Raw genomic sequence first — 24,808 nt, 5'->3', positions numbered from 1 at the left:
TTGCATTATACAACTTGTCTCCCCACAGTGTCCGCTTACTCAGCTGTATTAGCATAGACTAACAAACACCCCAAACAAACAAAAACCCCCAAAACAGAACCCAACAAAAATTCAGGTACTTTAAAAAATCATTTTGGAAGTCTTCCACTAGCACAGCTGTGAAATATTCAGTGATGATTCCAGAGGGATCTGCACAGCCCTGAATGATACTCAGAGCAGCTGAACCTGCTGAATTTCTTCTTAACACTGTTTAAAATGGCTCAGGAAGACACTTGGGGTAGATTTTAAAACTCCAGAGGCTGTGTGCAGCTCCTGACGTTACCTTGCCCCAGCCCAGAGCCAGGTCCCCATCAGGGTCAGGGAATGAGGGGATGTGCTGCCTGCTGCTCCACAGCCGGGCACCGAGATGGGATCACTCTGCTGTGTTCCCTCTGGATGTGGAGATAGTTACAGCTTGGGGTAAAATATCTCTGTCCCGTTGGCTTTGATTTCAATTAAACATGTTGCATTTTTATGCTTAGAACTGGTTTTGCATAAAAAACCATCCTTGGCCCATGTGTGGATAAAAGTAACCTGGACAATGATCTCCTGTCACAAAAGTTCCCAAACAAAGCAGCAACTGTGGGAAGGTGCTTACAAAGTCATCTTTGTAATGCTTTTTTTAAAAAACGTTTGAAGATCATGTGAGAAGCACAAACAAAAGAAATTTGAGAAGCTGAACATTACACTTAATAATCCTCTGTGTCTTCACAAAATCTAACATTTAATTTTCAAGTTAATGACATTAGATTCTGGAGCCTACATCAGTCCAGTTCAAATAAAACCCCCAGTTTGTTACACAGAAGTTAACATTTATAATAAAGCTGTGATGGGACCCTGAGTTTTTATATGATTTTTCCTTAAAGTAAGCACCATAATCACAGCAAAACCTTAGGCTGTTTCTAATCATGTATTGAAAAATCAATTTTTACACAGAGAGAAAACCCAGAGAAAGACACATTAGTTATAAAAGTGATCTGTAAACAACCATCTCTGCCTTTGTCCTCATTGGGGCACAGAATCAGCCATTTTGTTTTCTAGTGAGGGACATTTTCAAAAGGAAATAAATTGTTTACTTACATATGACAACTATAAAACAACAAAAGGATACAGGGATACAACCATTCCATTAAATACTTTCCATAAGGAACACTCTGAACTGGAAAAAAAAAATCTCTATCTGTGCATATGCAGAAAAAGATGATTGCATTAGGAGTATGGGGAACCATTCTCAGATATAGTGAAGACTGAAGTGGGTGAAGAGGCTCTACTCAAAAACTAGCAGGCAATAATATTCCTTCATATCTAAATCTATCAGTTTTGTCTAGAAGATTGCTGGAAGAAAAACCAGATAGAAGAGTTCTAGATATTCAAATGTAGCTGACAGTATCTGTAGGCACATGCATAAATGTATGTTATTGGGGTTTTCTTTTTCATAATTTATAATATATCAAACTGATGACTTCTTAGGCATTTTTCATGCTGACAGTACTCAGTTCATACTTTTCTAAACAGTGTTCTAGAAGCTCCCTAGACCTTGAAGCATTAATGACATTCTTAACAGATGTGTGTTAAGCACAACGTATCATTATGCAGTCAAGGAAAGTTTGTGAGTCATCTGTTTTGCAGAGCAATTTTCCAGTTGATCAGAGAAACAGCCTGACCATGTTGCATAAGGTCTTTGATCTGTATCATGTATCTCTAGTCATGCCCAGTCACAAGGATTTGCCTGGTCACTAAATAGAGGGCTTGCCAGAAATTCTGACAATTAAACTTCAGAAAAGCTGAAATATTTCCCATGAAGAATACTTTATCCCAAAAGGAAACTGAACACTGATTACCTTTTTCTCCATCCTTTAAATAAAGCAACAGGGCCTCAAACGCCAACAGATTACACAGCACAGCAACAACCAGAAAAAAATGACATTTTAATTTCAACAAATTAGTTTGAAAAATAAAATGGAATAACCATCAGCTTTCTGCTCTGAAAGGCAAAATTCTTTTGCCTAAGAAATTTGGCAAAATTTCTATTGATTGTCTATTGATTCTTTGACCATGCATTTTGCCACTTTTTGCAAATTCTTCCTTCCTACAGTGTATCACTATCAGTTCAAGATCCACATCATCAATGAAATCCAAGGCAAGCGGATAGACCCAGCTTTCACCATGTCTCTGGCAGGGACTAAGGAGGATGCTAAAAACCTGCCTATCCCACTGTGAGTATTGTATCACATGTAATTGTGCGTGTGACAAAAGATGCCAATTTGTAATATCATATCACATCGATAATCATGCTGTGAATGAAATGGTTTAGTACAGCTAAGTGAACATGAACTGGAAATTGTACTCTCTTCACTCATACTCCCTGAAAGTCACAAGTTCTTACAATGATGATACAGTTTGTGCAGAAAAAAAATTGTTAGAAAACAAAAAATTTTGGAAATTTGGAAAATTTTGGAAAATTTTCTGCACATTTATTTTTGGTCCATCCCATGGCTAAGACAGGGAGATGTAATCATTAAAACACAAATGAAAAAATCAGCTGTAATTAAGAGAAAGAATTTTGGATATTTATCACAATGGACACTATCTGTATTAGTGAAAGCAAAGGCAAGAGTGTGGGCCAGTATTTGCTCAAGCAGGCAGAAGTTGTAACCTAGATGTTATTATGGGACACCTTTTATTTGCTGTCAGAAACCACTACTGCTTCATCAGCTGTTCAAGCTTCTGTCACTTCTGCTTCTTTCCTAGCATGTTGTCATGTCTCATTACTTTTTTGCACCTGGAGGAAGAACATTCTCAAGACATTAATGTTTTGTCCTGGAGAAGGAAACAGTTCTTTTTCTAGTTTGCAGGGGAAATAATCCTATTTTTTCACTTTAATTCATAATAATTAAGACAACATTATTCTCACCTTGTTTTCTGTAGAGTTGAAAGTATTACTGGGAATGAAACCTACTCCTTTCTCATCACCCTGGACAAGGATATCGGTGACCTCATAATGATCAAGTTGAAATGGGAAGGAGCTCCAGTTTGGGAAAATATCTGGGACACATTTCAAACCATAATGCCATGGACAAAAGGCACTCGTCGACCAGGACTTATAGTGAAGGCAATAAGAGTGAAAGCTGGGGAAACACAGCAAAAGTAAGTGTAATGAGAGCACTCAGTGACACCACAGGTGTTTGGCACACAGGTTATCCCAGTTCAAATATGAGCATCTGAGCCCCAGCAGTCACACCAATGAATGTAATTACCTCACTCCATAAGGACCATAGGAAATTTCAATGAAACAAGATACTATGCAAGATAATGACTCCAACATTAACATAATGAAATATTCAGATTACTACTTACAAAAAATATGCCAAATCTTAATTATTTTACCTTTAATACCTACTTCCTAGAGAAACTCAGTATCGCCATTCTTTAAAATACTCATTAGAAGGATCATGTACTAAACAGTCCTTTGATTATTTTTGGTGTTCTTCTTTCCCTTTATTGCTTTGAAACTGGATCACCAAGTCTGAGCAGCCTTGTTCTCTACATACAGTAATGCTAACACCACATTGGAAACTGCCTACTCATACAGAGAAATTTCAGCCAGAAGACAGAATAAAAAACCCTTATAATTATTCTCACTGCTTTAATCCTTTGAGAAATTTTAACTGAGCAGTTTAATTAAGGTTAATGAGAAAAGCATGCCTTACCTTGTAACTGAGGCTCAGTCTTAGAAGGCAATTTTTCCTTGGTACATTCCCTTACCACCACAACGGGAGCAGACTTCCTGTGGAACAACTTATTGGCAGAGCTGCATCTCCTTAATATTGACACAAAAAACAAATTAGACAATTTAAAGAGACATTTCATAAGACAATCTCTGTGTGCTGGGGGACAGAGGAAGGATCATATTCTCCTAGGCTGAATCATTCTAAAAATGTATTTTGGAGGTGTTTTCCTAACCTGACACTTGGCATGTGCTCCTGCCATTAAAATAAAAAGAGTTTCTCTAATATCACCAAAATCAGTACTGATCCAGCTGGCAAAGCAAATTAAAGTAAAGCATACATTGCAAACTCGGGAGTTCTGTTTAAGTACAGGTTCCTGCACCTTGAGATAAAAGGTGAGAAGTAATTTTCCTAACTGGGAAGCTTTTATTCAATGCAGCTGTGCCAGTAACCTGGCACAAGCCAAATACTGCTGATGTAGTACTTTCCTTATCTAGGAAATGATTAAGTGAGGGGGGCACTTATACTGACAAAAAATAATGCTGGTATCTAATGGTCCTTGGAAGTTTTTTTTGCTGCAAGTGGAAGCAGTTTGTGCCAAGCTTTTAGTGGACACTGATTATGTGCTGGGTTTTGTTCTTTGCAATCTGGGCAGTGACACTCACTTATCACTGAAATGCTGCATCAATGTTTAGGGGGGGAAAGAAAGATTATTAGGTGGTTCTAAAAGGAGAAACAAAGGACACTCAAGGAAAAGTATTTTCTTCAAAGAAAAAAATTCTGCAGGTTTCTGCCTTCCTCAGAAGACCAAACATTGTGTATTGCAGAATGAGCAATTTTGGAAATTCAATAATTAAAAAAAGGTAGTAAACACAAAATGTATTTTGACTTCTCTTTTTTAAACATTTAAACAGTTGACAATATTTTATCTCAGGATATCTCTACCTCTAGACGTTCGTGATCTTTGTACACATGATGAAAGTTCCTTTGTTAGAATATCTAATGGCAAAGACTTGAGATGTAACAGCATAAACTTAAAAAGCAATTAACAGACCATTAAGAGGAATAAAATACCAAATTCCAACATTTCTGTAGCATAGGCAGTTGCTGATGTTAGAATCCTACATAGCTGATTTTAGCAACCTCCCAGCTAAATACCAGTATTCCAGCAGCCCAAATAGGGCCACTGTGGTGGTAACAGTAGGAGTTGGAACAATGGCAATGCCCCAGTGACAGTAAAGCCCAAGTGGCTGTGAGGGTGTGATGTGGAGAACGTGCACAGTGACACCAGGGAGACACAGGCACCGTGCACTCATTTCCCAGGAGCTGCCTGCTCCTCTCTTCCTCTGTACCTATGGTCTGGCAGGCAGATACAGCTCTTTCCTCACAAGCCCATAAAAACAGAAAGACACCTTCCTGTCAAAGACAGGATTAAAGAACTGTCAAAGAACTGGCTAAAGAATGGGAGATTCTAACATTATGCTTTCTAACCAACATTATGCTGACATGCTCTCTTTTCTTTCCAGATACACATTTTGCCCCCAAAGCATTGACAACATTCACCTTCATCCATCCCAAGTGAAGACATTTGTGAGGTGTGAAGATCGCTTCCAGAGACAAAACAGAAAATGAGCAAGAACACAGAAAGACAACTCCTTGCCACAATAATCAAAATATGATACATCTAGTAAAGTGTTTTAAAAATTCACAGCTGCATCAAATATCCTAGCAGTTTCAGAGATGGTAAAAAAAATACATTAAGATATTTAGTTTTCATCATCTGACAGTAAGCTGAAATATGCTCTTTGTTCATCTAGGAGCATACTCTGAAAATGATCAGTGAGCAGCTTCATCAAGGCAACTGTCAATTTTCAACTGTTTAAAATCTGAAAAAAAATCTGCTCACCAGAAATAAAAACATTATTTGACAAAATCATTGCCATAAGCCTGTGAAAAAATTAATTTTGTTGGATTTAAGGAGAAAAGAAACCTTGTTTCCCAGTAAATACTTTGAAACATTAATACTAGGACTATCAGTTAAAACTCTGATGAACTATTTCCTAATGAAGGGAGAGTTAAACAGTTCATAAAAGAAAATACTGCCAAATATATATAGAAATATAAAATGCTTGAGCTGTAATAACCATATGAAAACCCCAATATTAGTAATCTAAAAATTCTATAATAAACTTTGATCTCTTTGAAAAGGCTTTGCTATTTAACTAATTAGAGAACTGATTTCAATTACTAGCAATTTAATTATTTGAATGATGCTTAGTATACTACACAAAATTCCAGCACAACTAAGTTCAATTAAATTTTGCATTTAAATAATTTTCATGCATTCAGGTAAGGTCAGAGATTTTTAGATTCTAAATCTCTGTATACCAGATTTTGGCTTTACTTGAAACTGGCAGAATAAATGAAAATTATTAAACATTCAAACAGCTTCAGAGCATAGAAACAAACTTTGTAAGGTCAAACATGCAGTTCCCTTGTTTCCTATGTCAGAATATAAACAACAAAAAGGAACATTATTATCTCAGATTGTTTTTATTCTATGGTTTGTGCATACTGAAACAATAATCAATGTATATGTATTCATGTGTCACTTTAATGCTAAGCACAAGATCATTAAAAATTAAGGTTTCTTGAATTCTGAATTTTGAATGTAATTTGTGTTAAATGTTCTCTAAGTGGTAAAAAAAAAATGTGCAAGAAAGTGCTAAGACCTGAAGCAAAGCATAGTCTTTAACACCAAGATATTGAAGTGAATTTTGAATCAAAATATCCAGACGTTTTCAGGAATAAAGTGGGATGTATTTAGATAGCCTGACAAATGAACAAGCTGAGGAGATTGTGCAAGCCATGAGCAGTGATCAGATGTGAATGCAGGCATCTCTGCCAACCATTCAGAATATTAACTTTGTTTTCAAGCTGTTTTCAATGACCACCATCCCTTTAAATGAACAGGAATACTCAGTTCAGAATCAGAAAGGCTCACAAATGACAACAGGAACTGAAGGATACTTAGATCTCAAATAAGAATTGTTGTCCATCCTGAGGTGTACATTCCAGAAGCTGTTCCAATATTTAAAATGGCTCCTAGGAGTATCATCTTGATTAGATAAATATTTATCTATTTAAATACAAAGTCCATGCAAAAGAATCCTTAGTTCCTCACTGAACACAAAGATTTGAAAGATTTTGTTCAATGAAGCTAACTGTTTTTTAAACACCAAAGTATTTCCACCTTCTGTGTCAAAAATTATAACTTTGGTGATTATTTCATGCTTCAGGTTGCTATCTCAAATATTTAAATTTTGCAACATGTTTATTTTATGAGAGCTCTGTAATATGTTCTGTGTTTGTGTAAGAATCAATTGCTTAAGTACAATAGCTGAGTCAAATAAGGAGCATTCACAGAAGGAAATTTCATCCTATGTATCTGAGAGTTAGGTGAGCACCAAGGCCCTTTGGTTGGTTGATTTTTTTCATTTGCAGTAGCTATAATCCACTTATAGAGAGATTCAATTACTGCAGACCCAGTGACAGCATTTTTAGGAGCATGAAGTTACAATGGACCATGTCCTGCAGGATGACAGGCAGGAACAAATGACAGTGTGGCCATTTTAGTTTTCCAAAGCACAATGGAAAATGAGAGTAAACAGAAAGAGAAGTACATGTGGCTAACTCAAATTAGGCATCTCTCTACATTGTTTCTAAGCTATGAATTGTGTAAGGTTCCTGAACAAAATCCTACCCCTACTCCTCAAAAAGAGCTTTTTTCAGATGTTGAAGGATGACATAGCAAGAGATAAAGGCTAAAACGAATTGGGCTGTACTCCTCCAGTACAGAAACTACACTCATAGAAATATTTCAGACATCAAAACTGGCATTTATTGCAAATTACTATCACTTACTTGGCAAGAAGGCTGATAAAGGAGTTTAAACTTCAGGAGAAACAGGCATTGCTTCAGGAAAGGCAGGTGGAAGAAGAGTCAGAGGTATCTACATTGTGCTGAAACTCAAGAAATGGGAATAACAGCAGTTTGATGACTTTCACTGCTTTTTTCCTGAGAAAACATTCTCCAGTTCTCAACTAAGAGAAGCTGGTATATCCTCAGCTAAGACAATTTCACAGGTTTTAAAAAGTCAAGAGGAAAACTAAAAGAACATTCAGTACTTGAACTCTTGCAGATATGAAAATACTTCTTCTGAAGCCATTTTTCACAAATCTTATACCCAAACAAATTCTGTCCCTGTTTCGACACCCATTACACTAATTTCTGATATAAAAGTAGAATAAAGCCCAAGCTGTAATATATTCAGTCTCACTATGCCTGAACATAAACCTGAAGTCATACCTACAATTTCAAGTGCCTATAGTGGTGCCTTACTCTGTGCTCATTGAATTTCTCCTGTCTCACTCCATACAGCTGATCTGAGACCCTGGAAGCCACCAGGGGCTCACTGCTGTCAGAGCAGGCACAGCTCAGAGTGACAGGATGGCTGCTGTCCTTTTTACCACATCTCTGTAATAATGAACCTCCAATATGCAGAAATAAAAACCTCTTCTTTCCTTTTTGTGTTTTTTTTTTTTCCTGAAAGAAATATCGGAACACTAATTAAAAACCAAATTACATCAATGGTATGGTGTGGTATAAAGTTTCACTGCTTATGAAGACTTTGATGCCCTTGTCATGCTCACACCATTCTGACTACACTGTATATGCTTCTACACAAGGTAAATGTATATATTTAATAACTAAAACAGTAAAAAATGCAAGCTTAATAAATTAATAGGTACAAATAAGATTATGCTAAATATTAGCTTGAAAAATTATGTATTGATTTGTTTTATTTATATTTTAAAATATACTTGAAACTTGTATTTAAGCTGCTTAGGCATTATTCCATCCCTCTGGTTTGTGTTCCTACACAGATTTAAACACAGCCACCACCACCACCTCTATGAGGATTTGCAGAAGGGCTCTGCTCCAAGGGATTTTCTTTTAATGCCCTTTGCACAGACAGTGCCATTTAGCTACAGGGAGAAGGCACTTCTATAAAAAGTCTTGGGGGTGGTGGGGGGAGCATTGTGAGGAAGGAACTCTGAGTATGCTTTGATAACATCAAAGTCCACCCTGCTCACTTCGGGAAACAGATGTCCAAGCAGGCCACTCTCAACAAACAGCCGTAAGAATGGGAGACTCACTGGCAGGACCTGGCTTTTAAAAGCAGTCTTATCACTTAAATCAACCATGCAACACACATAAAAACCCACAGACCCAGCTTAGCAGTTTTAAAACACCTTGCAAAAAACACATTTGCTCCTTCTGTAAGTCTCAACCATCAATTGTGTATTCAGAGTATTGCATATTAATTCCAACATTCCTCTCCAAATATATTTCCAAAGGTATCCATCAGCTGATGCCAGGCTTGAACATCCCACCAGCAACTAGTTTTAATTTGAAAGGTAAGAAAAGTTTTATTCCTGTGATCATGTTAAGTAATTTAAAATTAATTTCATGGCTTTCCCTAAACAGGTTACACAAACACATTTATTCTTATATATAATTGCAGGATGTTAAAGTTCAGAGGGGCACTTTGACAGAGATAGTATAACTACATTTTGGCTTGACAGTAAAAGCCAAAAATCAAGCAAAGAGGAGTCTGTGTATTCCTCTTTGCTTTCAGGGCTCAACAAGTAAATGGATCTTCAGAAGATGATTTCATCAAGTCTATTTATTAATGCATTTCAAGTTTCAAAAAACCTTACATATCTTTGCACAATACTTTATTTTTTGCATTTTTTAGTAAAAATTTCCAAAGTGAACAAAAAAGAGACTGTATAAAACACAGTGGACATGAAATCGACAGTAGTATTTCTGTTTCATTGTCTTGAACTTCCTTTCGGCTTTACCACATCTTGACTTGCAGTGGAGAGTTCAGTGCACATTTCTGTTTTCAAAAAAACATTTAACTTAGACTCAAAATAAAATAGGGCAGCATTTGTCTGCCAAAATCCTACCACAGGATAACATTACAGGCAAAAAATTTACATGTTCCAAAGTCTACCACACTCAAGAAGTTACTAAGAACTCTTGCTGAATAAAAGTCACCATTTTAGAAATGCAAACCCACTTCCAATCTTTGCACAGTCTTAAAACAAATGTATTTAAAATGACTTAAAAGCGACTACGTACACTTCTAACTAGTTAAGATCATTTAGAATTATTTATATAGTCTATTGGACTTGGGGTTTCATGTACAAAATTTGTCTCTAAACCATGTACAAAAGCTGTATTTTGAAAAAGTTACCACATACTGTACAAGTTTACAAGGAAGAGATCCCATTATATTCTGTAACATTTTTGGCCTTGCTGGCTTGCGTCACATTATGAGAATGATTGTGTAAACCTTATACTCTTAAAAAACAAAACAAAACCAAAAAAAACAAACAAAGGAAGCCTGTCCAACCCTTAGTAAATTTTCTCCTAAGCAAAGCCAGGAAAATTATAGCCATTTGCATCTCTAATTAGCTTGGTGCTTTTGGAAAACAAGCAATAAATACATCACAAGCTTAAACATTTTGTAATGCCCCCTTTCATCTCCTGCATAGCAGTAAGCACCTTAAGACATCTTTTATTTAATCTTCAAAAATGCCAATTATTTACATTCATAATAAAAACTCTGGAATGGGACATTGTGCTGTTGAACTTCACTACTGGTATAAATGTGGGAAAATTGGTAGTCCTAACTACAGTTTTAACTCTGCCTCAGTAGCCAGGCAAATCACTCTACTTTAGTGGTTATCAATCAACAGTATCATGCTGAAAAGTTATCCAAACACCTGATAAATTAAAAAGAAAACTGGAAACTACAGCTTTTCTTTCTTTCCATATCCCTCAGAACATGAACTTGATTACCAAACTGTAAGAATATCTGAACAGCCCAAATAAAGTGGTTGCAATTTTTAAAACAAGTTGAATAACAGGCAGAATTTTCTAATAAAGCATGGAAATATTTGATCTAACTATTCATTATTTCACTGAATAATCAGACAAATTAAAAATATTTATGCTGAGCTACAAGGAAGACACTTACAATAAAACATTTTTGAAACATTCTGACATTTGCAAAGTTTGCAGAAGACCTGTTAAATCTCTCTAAGACCATCCAGGCTCGTATGCTGTGTCTTAGCAGCTGTTGGATAAAGATGAAATGAGTGCTTGAAACAACTTTGATAACGATAAAAAAAGTGTGATTGGATTCAAAACTGCTGTGTAAAGCATCACAGGACCCTTGACCACTACACACCATCATCCTCTGTTATCCTGAGTATGTCAATTAAACAGTAATTTCTTCATTAATAGCGGAAAAGTTTTATAATACAAAGAAACATCCATATTGCAATTCTCTTGTTTACAATTGCACACGAGTACGGGTGTACGTTAGAAATACATGTCTGCATATAACAATGTATATACATTGACAGGTAATGTCTCCAATGCTGAGGTGGTCTAGCTTCCTAGCCTTGTCTGGCAGTTGAAAAATATATCTTTTTCTCAATTCTTGAGTAAAAGTTTTACTACAGCCATATTTGCCTGCAAGTGAAGAAAATGCAGCAATGAAGAGCACAGAAGGGGGAAAGAATCATGATATGCTAGAACTTCGTGCCACTAAATTAAAAATACTCAAGAAAAACACTCTTCTTTTTGAGCTGGAAGATTCTCTCATTAAAAATTAATCACTTCCACTTGTTTTGAGGGCATATCATGCTTTTTTTTTTTCCTCTTCAATTTTTGAGAGTTAGACTGGGGCAATGACTTATTAGGTTTTCTTTGGAGTGAGTTTTCCCATTGTAGGCACTAGGAAGAACCAAGGCAAAAAGCTGCAGTCAGCGTCTCATATGTCCCATCTGGTAACTCTCTCGGGGCCTTTGCCGCTGTGGGGGCTGAGTGGTTTGTGGTGGTCTCCTCCTTTTTAAAGTGCCTGTTTCAAAGAAAAGCAACCACTATTAAAATCCATTTTAAAAACTCAGGTTATTTCCAGAAGAGTTGCCCTGGTCATGCAAATTAAGTACAACTATTTTTCTGGAAGGCTTTGGATTCAGACCTGCAAAGTTTTAACTGGATGAGTAAGTGCATGGAGGATGTACAGAATACATTCAGTATCTCAACAGTACTTCCCTAAACAGGCCAATTCTTACCAAATGTAGCATGGAATAGGAAATAAAAGGAACTCTGATGATGGAAAAAGTCTTCAAAGCTTTCTTTTGATATCCATATTGTGTTACAGGAAAATAAGACAGGAATTAGATTTCCGTGAATTGTTTCACTGGCATCAATTCCATTTGTAGTTTCACAGTGCCAGACCAAGAACTGCAGGTTGAAACACCTGAAATTTCTCTTCAGAACAAAACAACTGAAGAGAAATTGTTTCTCTATAATTAGCTGGAGTACTCACCTGGAAGTGGTTTATGAGGAGGCAACTTTGGATTACTGCTTGGAGTATGAACACTGCATATCTTAATGAAGCCAGCCATTAACATGATCAATGCAATTCCCATCAGCAACACTGCCCACCAATAAGCCTAAAAAACAAAAGCACAACAATAACAAAAAGATTGTGTGGGAGCTGGCATATATGCACAGAGGACACTGACTATGGCTTTTCACTGCATTTTAGAAGTCATCAAAAATCTTTCTGAAACACCACCAAGAATATGTGATGTAACATTTGAAAGAAATGTCCCCAGAGTTCTTCCACAGAAAAGCCCCAATATTTCCATTCTAGAATCAGAGGGGTACTTTACAGAATATACACTCCAGCAGAGCTGTATAACCCTAAAACAATCAACAGCTTACACAAAATTGCCAAGAGTGTTTCACTCTAGCTCCTCTTCCAGTATATTGTTATTATTAAAGTGTCATCTAGCACAATAAAAATGATGAATGCTAAAGATCAAAATACTTAGTTCCTTAAAAGAAGTCAGAGCATTCAAATATGAAGAGTCAAAACATGAAAGAAGAGTAAATTGAAAATGTGAATGAATAGAGGTATTAAAAGACCCTATTTATTTGTTTCCATTCCCTTCAATCTAGCAAACTTTATTTGTTGCACACTGGGTGCTTATCTAGTGAAACAAGGGCTAATTATACTTTGAAGAATGCTGAAGCACTCTGCATATCAACACTTATCAACAGTGAATCTTGATTACCAAGAACATTTCATATTAGACTTGTAATATAAAAATATACTTACCACAATCCATTCAGCAATATTTTCATACAGTTCTGGATTAAAAATTGCTTTCTTTAATCTAGCTAGAGGGCCATCAGCATCTACCAGTCGACACCTCATAAACACATCACAGTAGCCTTTGAAATCATTACAGGGAGATCCAGGTTGCAAAGTAATGGTTTCAAGATGAAAGTATTCCTGCCATCGGTTCGAGCCTGTGCTTGCACAAGTAGATGGGTCCACTGAAAAGTGAATACAAATTAATCAAACCATTGTTGTAATAAAACATCCACGCAAGAATGCCCACCCCATTGTTTATATGTTCAAAATGCTTTTCTATGACTCTGTAAAAATGCAGAATATGTTATTTCCCACACAGTACAATGCAATGTCTGTCTGAAACCACGATTGAACAAAATACTCTCAAAGCTAACAAAAACTCAAGTACAAACACCATGAGCAGGTTCCTCAGACCCCTCCTGCTCTATTTACACTTATGATTCAGATAAATCTTACTTTTTCTCATGCAGCAGACATGGCACAGTTCTCTATCATCCTTGCCATCTGAGCTAGCACATGTACACTCCTCCAAGCCGTGCTTCTCACAGATAGAACCAGCACATTGCTGTAGGAGACAAAAACACAGCAGCACAAAAATCAATTCCACTTTTAAGCACACTGACATTAGGAAAGATATTAAAAATTAATATCTGAAAGCATAATCATAGGTCTAAAGATGCTTATCAATAAAAGCAACTGCTTCAATTTTTTTCCCAAAGCTTATAAACAAAAAATTATCGCAGTTATTTAACGTCAATATTTTGGCGTATTTTCTAGTTTTTTAAAAGGTGATTTGCCCTATTTTATTTTTTGACACAGTATCTTCTTTTATAATCTGAGAGTACCCTACAAAACACCACAGCACCACAGTTCACACTGAAACATGACTATTCAAAACCATGGTTAGAAAAATAAATCTAATGCATGTATACACAAATATTTCTCCTGGAAAATAATAAAAATTAATGGCAGAAAAGATTCTGTATTTAATTTCACTGTGTGGGGATCCTTCAAACTCCAAGTTCAGTGTATTTATAATTTTGTTTTAAGATCAGTAACTATACAAAGACCATTCCTCTATCCTTAAGATGGCTGTAAATTAGCTGAAAAATATTACAAGCACTACTTGATTAAAATCCTGGACTGTGGAAAACAAACTTACAGTAACACAAGTTACTGGTCTTTAGGAGGATGATTTTTGCTTGTGTTTGCTTCCAAGTAAACAGAGATCAATTTATAGGAGACTTCCCATCAATATTTCATAGCAACTGCCATATTCCCTTTAACACGGGAAACTAATGGCAGTTCAGAATAATTTTAATTCCATATGCTTCCACATCAGTGCTATATGCACACGTTTGGAGAAACTGTGTGTTGCCAATAAACTAAATTCATCCTCTATTGGCAGTATATCTAGTTTTCTAAAGCAACAGAATTATTGACCAAGACTGAAGTGAAAAGGTAGCACTAGAAAATAAAACACTTTCATAATCCTGATTTTTACAAAAAACTTTAAATGTAACTTTCTCAGACAGTTCAGCTACCTTGGGATTCGTTATCTACTTCTTAATCCTTAGTGTACTTTCACTGTTATTTTGACTGACACCAATAAATCAAACATCTATACAGAAAAAAGAGACTGAGCTTACTGTGCAGTAAGTACAGAAACCATATCAATTCACAATACAGTGCCCTGCAATAAACAATATTAGCAGTTACATAAGAGTGTAAAAATCATACCCCCTTTATGCAGACTTGGGTGTTCCTGTTGCACACTGTGAAGTTTTCTTTGGGTTCAGATATTGGGCAGAGAGCACTGACACCATTACACATCCCTTCCTTAGCACAGTCAGAGTCATTGCGACACTTGTCTGTCCTGGATTTGAAATCACACTGGGCAGTGCAGCACGGGCCTTGGCTGGGGCTGCAAACAAACACAAATTGTGGATGCCAAGAAAAAGCATGAATCATCCCAAACAAACTATTCACCCTGAAACCTACTCAGGCACTCAACAAGTTTCTGATTTGTGCTAATCAAAATGTGACTTGAAAATAATGTTTACCATAGCATAATTATGCTTATGTACTTCTCACTCATTGTATAAAGCATTTTAAACAAAATCAGTACTTTCATAAAAATGCAGGTAAGCAGATCCAGATTCCAAAATCCCCGTTAAAGTTCCCACTAAATGCCCAAAATTAAAACGTAGTGTAACACATGTGAACAATACCTGCATTTTTTGCCTGGCCTTAACTTGCATTTTTTATCTTCTGGTTGGTTTGCATCATAACAGCAGTCATCTTTACACTGGTCACTGTATCCACAATCACACTGTTCTCCTTGTTCAACCAGTCCATTACCACAGATGGGCTGCCCAGACTCTGAAAAATGCCAGTATATTTATGTACAAAGCAGTACAAAGAATATGCAAATACTTATAAACCATAACAAGCATCCAGCTAATCACGACTGAAAGAGCCTGGTTAAAGCTGGACTTTAGACTAGGGCTCAAGTCAACTTGAAGTACTGTTTGACACCCAGCTTAGTCATCCCCACAATTCATAGAATTTTAAGCCACCGAGTAAAAGGTTTTGGCTGCTAGGAGTGGGAGTGTAAGAACAAGCTTTCTGCTCAGTCTCCCAGGGAGCTGCATCCTTTCCTGCACTCCTTTTCCAGTCAGAGGAGCTTGAGGCAAAGGCTGATGGCACTGGGGTGAACTACTCCAAAATCCAAGCCTATTGAGTAGATGTGCAAACCCATGTGAGCGTGAGCTCACAAAGTTTGTGAGAGCTCACACATCAGACTCCTGAAATAAAAACTCATGCAAAATTCTTTTTCATGTCTAAGTAGGATTCTCCGCAGTTTAATATGTGCTCCTCACCTCTAGTCCTTTCACAATGAGCATGACTGAAACCAGTCTGACCTTGTTTGTTTACTCACTCCCACCAGGCATTTACAGAGACACAGAAGAGCCTCCCCCAGCCATCTCTGCTCCACTCTGAACAGGCTCTCTTGGACTCTCCAATTATGTCAGAATGCTCCAGTCCCTTAATAATCCTTGTGGCCCTTGGCTGGACTCACTCCAGTATGTCCTGCTGTTTCTGTGCTGGCCAGCCCAGAACCTGACACAGGACTGGAGACCTCAAATTCAATTCTTTACTTGCAGAATCTTTCAGTAAATTTTAAAAATTAAGATAAAAATAAATTATTTTTTTTTTAATTAAGCATTATAATAATATCTTAGCTATTCTGGTCTCAGGAGGATTAAATACATACCAACAAAACAATTATTTCTCTTTTTCTCAAGAACTTGGCTGATATTTCGAATGCTACAGATGGAGAACTTATTGTTGTTAAGTTTGTCCCCAGATGTAGCTCTTGCATACATGATATAATTGCCATTTTCCTTCTGTCCCAAGTTCTTGGACTCTCCAGGAGTGCACTCCATTCCAGAATCATGCTGCAAAACAAATATTTTTTAAATAACTCAACCATGGCAGGTGCAAAAGTAACCTGGATTTGGTAGCCTTAACACAGAATTTAAAAAAAAAAAAAAATCACCATCTTACACTCTCAGGTTCTTTGCAATACAAAAACTATATGTAAACTCAAGGTTTGATTTCAGGCTCTCTTTGTTCTATTGTTGTTTTTGTTTCCCCCAAAACAACAGTAGCAAGTATCTAATTTCTTGAGTTTTATCTTATTAGCATTCTTGGTAATTTACCCCAAGTCCATGTCCCAGGATGAATATTGACTTGGAAAAGCTGCCATCTCCTAAAAGGAGTGGCTTTATGATCACGAAAGGGTAATGAGTATTCTGTGGAATAAAAGCAGGAGGAGTTAATAGAAGCCACAGTCCATTCTTGTTTGCTTTGAGGGAGGTACAAAGAGAACTTCAAAACAGAGCAAGAGTCTGTCAGGCAGTGACTACATCTACAATATCCAGCATGAGGAACAAAATGCATTACACACTGGCAAAACAAAAAGCCCCATGCTTTCAAGCTTGCCACAAACAAGTTGCATCCCTAAATGTCTGAAACAGTTCTGCTTGAAAACATTCTTCTTGGTATCCTAATTCCCTCTGCTGTTTTCATATATAAACTTGTAAGCATAAAACATCTAACATTGAACATGTGAGCCCCTTGCTGAATAAAGTGTCATCTTAATCAATTTTGCAGTGCTTCTTCCTCCTCTCCAGAATAAAGTACAATACATTCAACAAGATGCATGTGACCTTACTCTTCATAAAGACAGGGGAGTATTTAGGGAACAATACTAAAGTACCTTTGTAAGGGATTGAACTAATATAAATAAACAATTTGCAAAATGCACTGTTGCACCAGTGCTGTCAAATACTCATAAAAGGGCTCAGTTGCCATCCACATTGTTTTTATACAATGAATGTGCACATTTGCTCATGAAGTCAGGATTCTGCTTTCCTTGTTTATAACAAGTAAAACCTCCATTTGTAAATCACACCCTATGAAATGGCTGAGAGGGAGTGAACAGATCACCAGTGATACTTACAGGGGAACCAAAGTTATGCCCAACCTCATGTGCAAAAGTAATGTGAGAAACCTTGGGGGGCACATGAGAGCCATAGTTCTGGACAGTGATGATTCCAGTGTTCAGAGACTTCTTCTTACCATCTGAATACAATTTGCTTTTTTCACATATTCCACCAGAGCTCCCTGCATTCAGACAAAAGTACAGCAGTCACACATTTAGGAAAAAAGAGTTGTATTACTTGTATACTGACATCCAGAGCAACAAACAGTTTGCCTCTGCAGGTTTAGAGACTAAGAGTTCTCTATAATTAATATCATCACAACCTTGAAAGTAGATTAGATTTATTCACACAAATGCTCTCCACACTGATTGGATACATTCACACATGAAGTCAGCTGGTTTAGAATAGCTTTTGAGAGCTATTTTGGGCATTCACTGCATGGATGAGCCCTTATTCCATCATACCTGTAGCACAAGACTAGCAGGGTGCAATGTGAAACAGAAGTGGCCTCAATCTACATCTTATCTGGATTTCACTGAGTAAAAAAATACACAGTAAATTCAGAGATCCTCTCTCACAGCAAGAGCTTTTATATAAAATGCCTAATGTTACCTACTTATCATTGACAGAAAAAGTACAAACTAAAGGCGAAAATGCTTTTGATGTGTTGGTTAATGAGACCCATGTTTAGAAGGCTGGAAGTCAAGTGCATCACACTTCCTGTTTGGAAAATTCCCAAATTTTTTACTTTATTTTCACCAAATTTCTCCGTAGCTTGAGTTTCTACTGAAGTATTATTAATGTTCTAAAATTCAGCTATTCTATTGCTAATGTAAAGGATGTCTAAAAACCACTCTAAAGAAGCCTTCCTTTCTCAAGTAAAATTTTAATTTAGTGACATATCCCATTTAATCTATATCAGTATGTGTGTTAAGGATGAGAATCTCAAAGATCATAGTATTTCTCAATTAAATTCAGTTCTGACAGCAGTGTTTATGGACTGCACATTCCAATTCATCCTGTGTTTGCACAGTGTATAACAGTTATCACAGACCCAATTTCTCATTTCTGTTCATCATCTGGGTGAATTTTTCCTATGGTTCTTCCACACTCACTAAGGTTAGTCCACACAGGTGGACACAGCATATCAACTGCAGTCATGGGTTTATTGATCTTATACCCCTTTATGAACAGTTTCATGTTTCTTCCACCATTGCTCAATTACGTTAAAGCTCTCAATAATGTTCTCATTAAGGTATTCTGTCTCTTGCAAAGTCTCACTAATTGAGATTTTTTTACATCAAAGGACATACTTCAGGCCCAAAATACACAACTAATGAGAATCAGTTCAAGAAGAGTCATGCAGTAATTATTCTGTTATCTCCCAGAACAAGATCTCACTGATTTAAAAAAAAAAATTCTTTCAGTACTATCTAGAGAACCTAAAGGTCCTGCTGTGTAGTCCTCATAGTTTTAAGTTCTGTTTATATAGAGCAGAAATACTTTTTTCATCTGTCACTTTACTGGCCGCTCACATCTACCGTAAATAAAAAGCAATCCAAGTAATATCACCTTTTTATAACAAAATAAATATGGTTTTCTTTATTATTCATATCCTGCTCAGCAGAAATACAGAAAGATTAATTGAAATGGCACAGTATACTAAAAATAAAATTAAACCATACCCAACCAGAATGGTGAAAAGCTAGGAGATTGCTGTCAGTTTAAAAGATAGTTTCTACCTTTCTCCTAGTGCCTACCTACAGTACTTTATCTCACAGCACTGAAGGCTTGTCTAGAATTACCTGAAGGGGCTCCAACCCAAGCCAGACCAAGGACTCCATCATCAAAATCACGGTCTGTAAACACATAGGCCAAGCAATAATCATCATGATTCTGTTCCGAGTTCAGTTCCAGAAACTTTTCCACACCAATGTTAGGAAATCTAAAGGGATTGGAAGAGTCCTTCTCATCTACGGTTGTGTTAATCTAAAAGTAAATTGAAACAAACTGTAAGAGAGGACTCATTTCCACTTGCACATGCCAGCTAAGAAGTTCACTGTTGTCAGTACCTTCCTATGTTACACGGTTAAAGATGTCTAAAATTTAAAACCTTGATTGTAAATTACCACCCCAGTATTTGGAAAACAAAGCACTACAGTAAATGAACAATTGCATTTATGTAGTAAATCCCCATTTGCTTATTCCCTTCTATTTCTTTTCCATCAGTACTCAAAAATTTGTATTTATCCTCCTAAATTATCACTTTTGCAAGGACGTCCCAACCTGGATAGCCATTCTCTATTAAATATTAAACTAATTGGGGAATAGCAATAGTCTCTTCACCACACAACAACAGTGCTGAAACAAAGCTGATTCCTATAGAAAAACTGACCACAGCTTAATAACAGAAATAGAGGGCTTTTGACAATAATCACTAAAACCAAACTAAATAAATGGTTTAGGGCATCATTTCCTGCAGAGACACTTGTGCTAAAGACTGTTATAAAACAATAAATGGGTACAAGTGAACAAGACATTTGAAGAATACAGCCTCAGAGCAGCAGTGAAGCTGAAAGCATTTCCTGCACAACTCACTCTGATTCGTTTCACCATGAAGCTGATGTTACGGATCCCTGAAAAATCTGTTGACTGGTAAATGGTGTCAATTGCTTTCACATGGCTGGAAATCTGTTGAAAACAAAAGTATTTACAGTTCAGAGATTTATGCACTGCACTGTAGCTTATCTTAAGCAATAGCTGCAAGGCCTACAATATATGATATTGTGCAGTAGGAACTCTTAATAGACCTTCTGAATTAAATGATGGCAGATAATGGAAATAAATCACTACCAGTACCTGCATCACCGCCATGCCAGATACCACCAAAGGATTTTGCCATTTGATTTTTTTTTTTAACACATAATTCTATCAACTTTCAGATAGCTGTTTGTGATATTCCTTTACTCACTGCTTTGATAAGATACCACTGTAGTGGAAATCATATTCAAAGAACTAAATTTCTTTCTTGGAGAAAAAATGTTTACTTGTTAAGAATTATTCTTTCATTTCTAATAGAAGACGTGAAAAAAACTTATCATTTACCTTTTCTAGCATGCAGAAATGCTAATTCACTAAAAAGCTGATTTTGAAGGTGACTTCTCGGCTTTGAAAAATGCTACTTGAACTGCCTATGGATAGTGTGATAAATAGTAGAATTCAGATCTGCAAGTGGCAGTGAAACTTCAGACTTTATGAGAAGTATGTTAACATGCTAGCTATATTTTTAGCAAATTATCAGCAAAACCACTATCATATTGACCCTTTTCCCAGTTAATAGTATATTGACAAATGAAAAGCTTCTGCCTTTAGCTGCCACTGCTTTTTTAACCATCCACTGTATCAGATACTACAGGAATAGATCTCAGCATCGTTAGCTCACAGTGTTCTGAGCTAGAATTTCAAAGGAAAGCCTATACAAGTGTTAAAACAGAGACTTGGCAGGCTGTCAAACAGGACAGAACTCTTCAGGAAATATTATTTTTCTGAGTAAGAACTGAGAACAGTCAGACTGCAAGTCCTGCTCAGAGGTGTTAACACACCACAGCTGCCATTAAAGGAGGCACAAGTACCCAGGACTTTTGTCACAGAAACAGCATCCTTTTAGCAAAATAAAAAATCCTGCTTCAATTATGTCAAGACCACTTTAACAAATGAAAAAAGGCATTATAAAGTAAAGAAGCAAAAATACACGCAGATAACTTAAATGAAATTCACCAGGACTACATAAAGTAAAAGTAAGTAATTTAAAGCAAAGGGATTGGAAATACCTGTGCAATCACAGCTTCTCTGGTTCCATAATGCTTGTAGAACAAATGATCAGTCTGGATATACAGCTGGCAGGTGTTTTTTTCAGCCTGAGTGGCACGCTTTTTTCTCAAAAGCTGGGGATCATCCTTCTTAGGCTCTTCCACAGGCTTCTACATATGCACAGGAAAGAAATACATTAATTTTGTAGTTCCACGCTAGATTACCTAAAAATAACAATGGTTCTAAACATATTCCATTAATACAGACAGATTTTCATTCTTTTTCTTTAACTTACAAAGTTTGATGAATCTTGAACTAAGTACATTATGCTCAGTTTTCAAATACTTTGAATGTAATCTTAGCAAAAGCTCTCTCTGCACTTCATTTTATATTACAAAAGGCAGTCAACGTTACATAGGGTTTTTTTTTAAATTCATGTGATCTTTGGAATTTTTCTTTTTTATAATCCTTTTCTAAGATAAGTAAACGGTAGGTTAGGAAAAAAATCAGCATTGGTGGGACTTAACTTCCTAACACCAGTTATTTCAAATTGTAATTCCGTCGGTTGGCTACCTCTACAAACAGAAATGTTTAAGCACTTCAGCATGAACAAATGGGGCACTGAAGAAGAAGTTAAAGGAGCACTGGTTAGTCCAAGTGGTATCTGGTAGCACACTGGCATTACACTCCTCACTGGTTCATGGGCCTCTCTCTCCATAAAGGTTTACAAGCAAATTTTTGGGAAAGCATGTTATTGTTACCAATGCTGAAAAGCACATTAATGTTGACAATTCCTGGAGTCACAACATAAATAAACTAAGTTGCTGATGCTATTTAACAAGCCATATTGCATAGTTTTCTGGGTATATATTTAGCTGACACTACAAAAATATGCCAAGACTTGGAACAGCTCGGAACACAGCTACGTCTAAAAACTCAGTAACTTGCTGTTGGAAAAAAACCACATTAAGATGTGTGGTGCAAAGTTGAATGCAAACCCACCGTGGGACTCCACCCAGGCACAGAGGTTCCTTCCACAGGACACTTACCTCTCACAGCAGCCAATCTGTAACCCCCACACGCTTACAGGGTTTTTAGGAAGACCCTCCCACCAACACCACTTAATTTTCCACAGAAAACACTCAGATATCTCAAGTGTGTTATACTAACATAATTTGAAAATCTAGAAGTTATTACTCTGTAATACTTGGAGATCAAGATCTTGAAACTCTTCCTTCTCAATTGCAAAAAAGTACATTCCTCATTTCAAGCTTGATTTCCACATCCATCTAAAAGTCTAACCGTTGAAAAAATTGAGATCATGTAGGATTCATTAAGACTGTAAGTAGCACAGCTGGGCTACAGAAGTAATGAGAAAAAGAATTTAGAAAAAGAGCATGAAAGAGAAATCTCCAGCAATAATTTAAGTATCTCCCAAAGTGGAGGGATGATAGCTCGCCCAAAGTAAAAGAGACAACATACAAGAAAGAAGAAGTTATCACACTAAGTACCAATCAACATAATCCATAAGCCTTTGTTGTACCTCTGTTGTTGGTTCTTCTATACCAGTCATCTGGTACTTCTGCATTCTTTCAAATACTGAATGATCTGCACAACCTCCTTGTGGTCCATATTTATGTGGATATTCTAAAAAGAGGAAGGCCAGGTTGAGTTTTCAAATTCCAAGTACAAGTCCAAACTATGGCTGCATCAGTGCAACTTATTCAGTTGGTGTCCAATACTGTGCATGTGGTTTGAGGGAAACTTTAGGAGAGTCAAGGTCTATGCAGCTTTTTTTCATTAAACATTTCTACTAAGACATTCTTAGCTTTACAAACAGAACAAAGCTGACATTTGCTTCTTAACATTATTTTCACAGGCAGCACAAGAAAATATGATGAGCAGTGCCTAGCATAAGAACAAGAGCTTTTATTTACACATCTGCACCCACTCGCTACAACTAAAAGCATCCTTCAAAAAATGACAATGGAAATCACAATGGAAAGTTATTAGATATCAAGTATACTGAAGACTGCTTGGGTAAGAGCAAGGATTTTTATGCTACTTGGTAAACAAACTAAGACACCTTGCTAACATTCTTAGAGGATTTTATTATTTTATTAATCTTCCACTTTTTTTTTTTAAGTTTTCACATTAGCTACCAACACATAAGATGGGAAATGCTAATGGATTGGAGCCATAGTTTAGTTAACTGCTACACGTTAGTTAAACATGCTGGAGCTCCAAACTAGTGAGAATATCCCAGGATCACCTGTTTAACAAGGGCAACTCTTGCAATAGTTGCCAGTGCAGATGTCATTGCAGACACGCTTAGCTTTTACTGTCAGTACCTGCTGCAGATTTGTAAACTGCATTTGCAGAAGCTTCCTCTGGAGACGAGAAATACTCAATATTTTTCCCTTTGTTTGCAGATACAATCCCATCACAAATTGGCGCCCAAGTAAGAAATAATGGAATACAGATTATGGTAGCCACAGATCTGAATACTTAACAAGTCACTTTCTGTGGGGCAAACCACAGTTTTAGCACCATCTCAAGAGAGTGCCACTTTTGTCAGAAATGTACAGACTTTACCAAGGTTTGTTGTGTTTTGGGAGTTGTTGGTTGGGTCATTTGTCTTTTTATTTTTGTTCGGTGAGGAGATGTTTATTTTTTAGAGTGGAGATCTCAATTCACAGAGTAAACTGAACAGAAAGAGCAGAATTGTAAAGCCTAGGCACCAAGGACCTGATGCTCACATTATATGCATTACAGGTGAATTTGGACTAGCTCTAATCTGGGCTCTGGAGTCAAGGCTTGGCAGGAGCTGGAGCACAGCAGATGTGCTCCCTTTGGACTATGGGCTCTGCTATGGTTTCATCTGACAGCTGCCTTTAGTTATCTTTGACTCTTATGCCTGTTTCTTACAGTCATACTGCATGATATTGCCAAACTATTTCAATATACAGATTACCTTGTAAGTTTATTTCATAACTTCCTACATATTGGTTTCCCTCATTTCAATTTCTACCACCACACAAATACCATTTTTGAAATGCTGTCTCATCACATTCCTCCCAGAAGAATGGAGAGAAAAAGAGAAAAATATGCTTTTACTGCAAGTCACTTCACCCAATTTCCTCCAGCATGGTAGTGAAACACTGACTTGGCTACAGCCAATATTAAAAACAAAGCACCACTCTCTTGGAGTCACCTTCTACTTTTTGGGATCCTGTTTCATATCACTCCAACAGATTGGAGTTACGAGCAAAGGATTGTAGAAATGATCCTTCCCTTCTCCTTTTTTCCTCCCACTATAGTATAAAAAATTCTACTGTATTTAGTCTAATGCAAATTTTCATTATCTATGACCTGACTTCACAGCACTGACTGTTTCTCTGCAACAAGAG

The 24,808-nt window shown here is 36.7% G+C and overlaps 2 protein-coding genes across 3 annotated transcripts in view; one reads left to right on the top strand and one right to left on the bottom strand.

The window, feature by feature from the left end:
• LIPC (lipase C, hepatic type) overlaps positions 1–6,423 on the top strand; it is a 51,903-nt gene extending 45,480 nt beyond the window's left edge. Inside the window, exons 8-10 of the mRNA XM_083871242.1 lie at positions 2,135–2,255; positions 2,968–3,186; positions 5,294–6,423. Coding sequence (XP_083727368.1) covers positions 2,135–2,255; positions 2,968–3,186; positions 5,294–5,399 — 446 coding nt within the window. The 3' untranslated portion in view covers positions 5,400–6,423. The remainder of the gene's footprint in view (positions 1–2,134; positions 2,256–2,967; positions 3,187–5,293) is intronic.
• A 2,886-nt stretch (positions 6,424–9,309) lies between these two features.
• The window catches only part of ADAM10 (ADAM metallopeptidase domain 10), a 41,784-nt gene continuing 26,285 nt past the window's right edge, over positions 9,310–24,808 (bottom strand). Inside the window, exons 5-16 of one of the 2 annotated variants that reach the window (XM_083871083.1) lie at positions 22,942–23,045; positions 21,419–21,568; positions 20,187–20,279; positions 19,394–19,577; positions 17,606–17,769; positions 16,355–16,538; positions 15,309–15,459; positions 14,818–15,001; positions 13,534–13,642; positions 13,039–13,259; positions 12,241–12,367; positions 9,310–11,766 (exon numbers count right to left, since the gene is read on the bottom strand). In XM_083871083.1, the coding sequence (XP_083727209.1) occupies positions 11,672–11,766; positions 12,241–12,367; positions 13,039–13,259; positions 13,534–13,642; positions 14,818–15,001; positions 15,309–15,459; positions 16,355–16,538; positions 17,606–17,769; positions 19,394–19,577; positions 20,187–20,279; positions 21,419–21,568; positions 22,942–23,045 (1,766 nt within the window). In that variant the 3' untranslated portion in view covers positions 9,310–11,671. The remainder of the gene's footprint in view (positions 11,767–12,240; positions 12,368–13,038; positions 13,260–13,533; positions 13,643–14,817; positions 15,002–15,308; positions 15,460–16,354; positions 16,539–17,605; positions 17,770–19,393; positions 19,578–20,186; positions 20,280–21,418; positions 21,569–22,941; positions 23,046–24,808) is intronic. The other variant, XM_083871084.1, reaches the window with a different exon arrangement.

The sequence above is a fragment of the Zosterops lateralis genome (assembly GCF_965231275.1).
Source record: "Zosterops lateralis genome assembly, chromosome: 13".
Taxonomy (NCBI): Eukaryota; Metazoa; Chordata; class Aves; order Passeriformes; family Zosteropidae; genus Zosterops; species Zosterops lateralis.
Note: the sequence above shows the minus strand (reverse complement) of the source record. Positions and strands in the feature narration are given on the sequence as shown.